This window comes from Cynara cardunculus (assembly GCF_001531365.2).
Source record: "Cynara cardunculus var. scolymus isolate 2C chromosome LG 1, CcrdV1, whole genome shotgun sequence".
Lineage (NCBI taxonomy): Eukaryota > Viridiplantae > Streptophyta > Magnoliopsida > Asterales > Asteraceae > Cynara > Cynara cardunculus.
This window is the reverse complement of record NC_037528.1, coordinates 7,764,632-7,770,080: the sequence shown is the minus strand read 5'-3', so window position 1 is coordinate 7,770,080 and position 5,449 is coordinate 7,764,632. Positions and strand designations below refer to the sequence as shown.

Here is a 5,449-nt window from a genome sequence, read left to right as displayed (position 1 = left end):
TCGAATCGAGTATTGGGTAGTTCGACCTGACTCGTTAATATGTCGAGTCGAGTTCGAGTTTGATCCGAGCCTATTCAAGTCGAGTGTTGACCGAGTCGATCTCGAATAGTTCGCGAGCTGTCTTGTATCATTTACACCCCTATTGTAGATAACTAACAATTCTTTTCCACTAAAATTTACTATTATCAATATCACATATGATATTTTGATGAAAATTAGCAATTCTTTTCTCAAAAAAGATGTCGATTAATGCGGATTTCACATATGAATTTTGATAAAAAATTGTACAAAAAAATTAAATGAATTACTTTAATTCTCTTAACAGGAAATGCGAAGGTTGCTTAAAGCCGGCCGGCCAATAGGCTAAAGAGAAAAAAATATTTGAAATGAAAAACTAAATCTAAATCTTGTTTATTTAAAATATCATAAAAATAAAAAAATAAAAAAAACAAATGAAATATAATCATGCTAAAATTACAAAAAATATAAATAAGTATCTTAGTTAAATGAATTTTCATGTAAAATCCATATGTAACAAATGATACATATGCCTTTTTTACGGTTTTTAAGAAAATTTTATTTAAGTTTTGTTTCAAATAAATGATTAGTTCAGAATTATTCTAGTATGAACCTCGTTCTATATAGAGTCAGAGTTATACAAGAATAATAACCAAATAAGAAAATTAATATGACAATGTAATTCATTAATTAATATTTTAAATAAATAATTATTAAAAATAAATAAAAAAAGGGCATAAAAACTAATTTATTTATATAAAATTATTTAAATCATTTATTTAATATTCTAATTTTACCATATTCATAATTTTAGTGTGACTTAATTTTTATTTTAATATTTAATTTTTTATTTAATGCATCTAAAATAAGCATATTTAATTTTTTATTAAAGCATTACTTTAAGAAAATTGGAATTTTCGTCAAAATCCAATGTAATTCATAATTAATTGATTTTGTTTTTTATTTTTTTCATAATCACATGTGATTTAAAAGCCTAAAAACAGTAATACAAAGCAAACATTGAAAAAGAAAAATAATAAAAACTGAATCACATGTGATGTGTAACAGAACACATTTAATACGAATAAGATCACGTGTACTTCAAAACATTATTCATAATTAACAAATATTACGTATAATGTTGTAGATAACTTACAATTCTTTTCTACTTAAAATTAATGTTATCGATATCACATATGATATTTTTATGAAATTTAGCGGTTCTGTTTTGGAAAATAAACGTCGATTGATTATGGATAACACATGTGGCTTTTGACGAAAATTGTAAAAAAAAAAAAAAACTTAAATGACTTACTATAATAAAAACTAAATATTTTATTAAGAAACTGTAACACTCTAATATCACATTTGCATATAAACATATATTTTCATATATCAAGAAGTATAATTTACACATTCAGTCTCAAACTCTTACAAAATAGCTAACAATTTTATTCACAATATCTCTATATTACTCATGAATACATAAAAGTATTCAGGTACAAAATAAGATTTATGTTATCCCAAAATCTCATACAAGCATAATATTATCACTTCACAATTTTTTCTTTCCCTTTAACTTCTGATTGTGCCCAACCTATAATGCACATTTTTGAAATACAAAATGAAAGTTAGACCTTGAGGTTTAATGAGTAAACCCTTTTGTGCAATTACAAGGTGAAAATCACCAAATCACATTTATAAACTCATATTTGTAATAATAACAAATATATAGCATTTTGATATAAAAAACCTCATTTATTACATTTAAATAACGTAATAAACACATTATGGTTAAAACTTGTCGCATCATATATAAATTTATATAACTTCTCGCATCACACTGATGAGACAAACCTAAGTCCTCATTACACACTGGTGTGATAACCCAACTTGTCGCATTCAATGGGTACGATAAAACCACTTCTCGCATCACAAGGATGCGACAATACCTATTCCTCGCATCACTCTAGTGTGACAACCACACTTCATCGCATCATATAGATGCAATAACTCTAAGTTATCGCATYACAGAGATGCGAAAACCCCAAGTTATCGCGTCATAAGGATGAGATAATTATGAACACTTGATTCAAAAACTCAATTTTTTATTACTTGATGATTATGTCAACCTTATCCTGGTATACATCTCTCCTTGATATGTCACCCTTATAACCCAAAATACACATCTCCTTGATATGCCACCATTATTTCCACACATGATGTAATGATAACAATAACCCACCGTCGTTGCCAAAATTTGGCATCAAAACAGTTTTAACAACAATTTTCTATAAAGAACCGTACGGATCTAAACTCAGTTTCCAAATAAGAAAAGTTTATACAAATTAAAACTCACCTTATGTACTTAAATAGATGAAGATACAAGATGAACAACAACATATTATCTAGACAATTAACACAAAATCAACTTCTCTAATTTCCTTCTTAGGTTTCTGTTTTTGTTCGCACATGCAAGAGATCACACACGGAAAGCTTTGTACCAACTTTTTAACAATATATATGAGATAAAATTATCTCATATTAAAACCACTCAAACCATTGAGGCAGTGATGATATTTCTTATTAAATTTATTAAAGCAAATAAACACTTTAAACCCCTCAACTTACCCAAACTTTTCAAAAACCATCCCAGGCTTTAACAACGGATACTCGGTTATCACAAAAACTAAATCATGCTTAATTTAAATATCATAAAATATAAAAATTAAATAAATGAATATTAATCATGCTAAAATCATGAAAATTGTAAAAAAAATCATAAATAAATACCTTAATTAAATCCAATAAATAATCTTTATTGAAACAAATGAATTTCTATATATTATCCGTATGCAAAGATGACATTTATGCACTTTTGGTGATTTTCTTAAGAATGTTTTATTTAAGACGTAGTTCAAATTAATGATTAACTTAAAATTATCCTTTTATTTTCTTGTTTAGCTACCATTTTCATACGAAGCACTCTTTATTAATTTATAGATACCGTAACCTATAAAAGAGAAAAAAGAACAAGGAAGGATAGATCCATAAAGGAAAGTCCCTTTTAAGTTTTATTGCTACTAATTCAGATATTATTATTTTTTTATTAACCTGGATATCTAACCCGCTATGCGGGCCGACTAATCCCAGGACGATCACCTGCTTTGCAGATAGTCCGGAGTCATCGCATTTGAACCTCTGTGGCCACAAGAGAATTTTTTTATTCCTTCTTGGATTTGAACCTGGGATCTCCTAGTACTTTTGACCTTTGAAGTTAAGCTCAAACCAATAAGGCACCACGTGGTTAATTCAAATATGAACTACATAAAAGAAACCACACAATATAATATATAACCAGTTTAAACACTTATGGTTTTGAATATACCTTATTTTCTCAAACAACCTTGAGCTTTTCTAGTTATTTGCTTACATTTTCAACGTAATTAATCTTCCCACTTATGTTTCATGGGCACAAGGCGAAGGGGATGTTTCTTTCGGGCAACCAGGGAACCCTCCTCTTCCATGTTCAAAGATTGATTATCACCAACTTTCCAATCAAACCAATAAAGAAGGTTTGCTATCACCATCTCTAGAGTTGCAGGAGCTCTGTTGATTGCAGGGCAGGATCTTCGTCCCCCTCCAAATGGGATCATCTCAAAGTTTTCCCCTCCATATTCGACCTCAACATTCTCAAACCTCTCTGGATAGAACTCACCAGCATTCTCCCCCCACGTCCTTGGATCTCTTCCCATCCCCCACCCATTGATTAAAACAGTCGTCTTGGGAAGCACGTCATAGCCCCCAATTTGACAGTGGCTTATGCTTTCATGTGGGACCAATAATGGAGCAGGCGGGTGCAATCTTAGTGTCTCTTTCACCACCATTTTCAAGTATCTCATTTTTGTGATATCCAGTTCCTTCACTTTCTGTATTCTTCCTGTACTGTTTCGGATTTCGTTTTGCAACTTTTGCATCACTCTACGACTTGCAGCGATCTCGGACATTGCCCAAACCAATGTCACCACAGTTGTATCGATTCCCCCGGTCAATACGTCCTGAAATTATGTTTATTTACATTAATCACATGATATAATTCCTTTAATTTTTCAAGCTAAAACAATATTAAAATGAACTGTTAATTTACCATCACAAGGGCCTTCATGTCTTGTTTAGTCAACTGATACTCGGAAGCATTTGCTTCCGAAGATAACTCCAGTATCGTATGGACAAAATCCTTGTCATCGTCACTTATTTCTGCTATTGCATGATTCTCATGTTCATCGATKATCGCCTCGATGTAGGCATTCAAATTGCTAAAGCAATTTTCAAGCCTACCATTGAATCCGCTAAATTGGTCAATGATTTTGCCTAACCATGGAAAACTATCCCCAAGTGATCCATTAAATGTATACATGGTTTCTTCAAGCATCASTTCCAGTGACGGACCCTTAAGTGGTTGTTCTTTATAGTCGTTACCAAATGCCATCTTACAGATCACACCTTTTACAACTTCAAAMAGAACCTTGCTGAGGTTTACCTCAGTGTTTGATGACAGAGAATGAAGCATGGTCTCAATCTCTGTCACCAGAACATGGTTAAACAATTTAGCTCTTTTGGAACCCAAGAACTCGGATGCCAAAATCTTGCGCATCTCCTTCCAGTGATTGCTATATGGGGAGAAAGCTATGTCCAAACAGTTGTAGGTTAGTCGCTTGGTGGCTTGGAAGACTGTACGGGAACAACATATGTGATCTTGAGTTTTGAGGACTTGTTTGGCCATGGCAGTAGAAGAGATGACAAGAAATGGTTTAGAACCAATATAGAACAACATAACTGGTCCGTATTCATGGGAAAGTTGCCAGAGGGCTTGATGACGAGATTTACCTAGTAGGTGGTGCAAGTTCCCGATTATGGGAAGTTTTGGAGGGTTTGGGGGAAGCTTATAGGGGGCAGACACGRATGAGCTTTTGGATTTTAGAGTATATAATAATAGAAAGATGGAGAGAACCAGTAGTGTTGCAAGAAGCCATGAAGAAGGGAAGACAGTGGAGATCTCCATGTAGCTGCTTAATTTTGTGGTTATTTCCTTATCTATTTATAGTGGAGCCTTGGATATATATTTGGATAACACCAATATGAATTATTCATATTATTCATAACATGAATATATTAATTAGTTAGTCGCTGTTTGATTATGATTTAGTGCAAAATAATTAAGTAATCAGAATGATTAAGAGACTCTTATGATATAATGTAAAATGAAATATAATTGTTTGGTAATTGTATACAATGAAATTAGAGCTCTTAATGGTTAAGGGAGATCCATGATACAAAATCATTTAAAGAGTTTTGAAACTATTAAGAGACAGATTTTTTTTTGTCAAACAAAATTCACCTCTTAACCATTCAGAGATTGCCTTTTAATGAA

At 31.6% G+C, this 5,449-nt stretch overlaps 1 protein-coding gene across 1 annotated transcript; it reads right to left on the bottom strand.

Moving 5' to 3' along the window:
• Window positions 1–3,464: 3,464 nt before the first annotated feature.
• Window positions 3,465–5,080, bottom strand: LOC112502244 (cytochrome P450 71B34-like). Its single transcript, XM_025106116.1, has 2 exons — window positions 4,166–5,080; window positions 3,465–4,076 (listed from the first exon to the last, which is right to left on the bottom strand). Exons 1-2 carry the CDS (start codon window positions 5,078–5,080, stop codon window positions 3,465–3,467), a joined length of 1,527 nt encoding a protein of 508 aa, XP_024961884.1.
• Window positions 5,081–5,449: the final 369 nt, after the last annotated feature.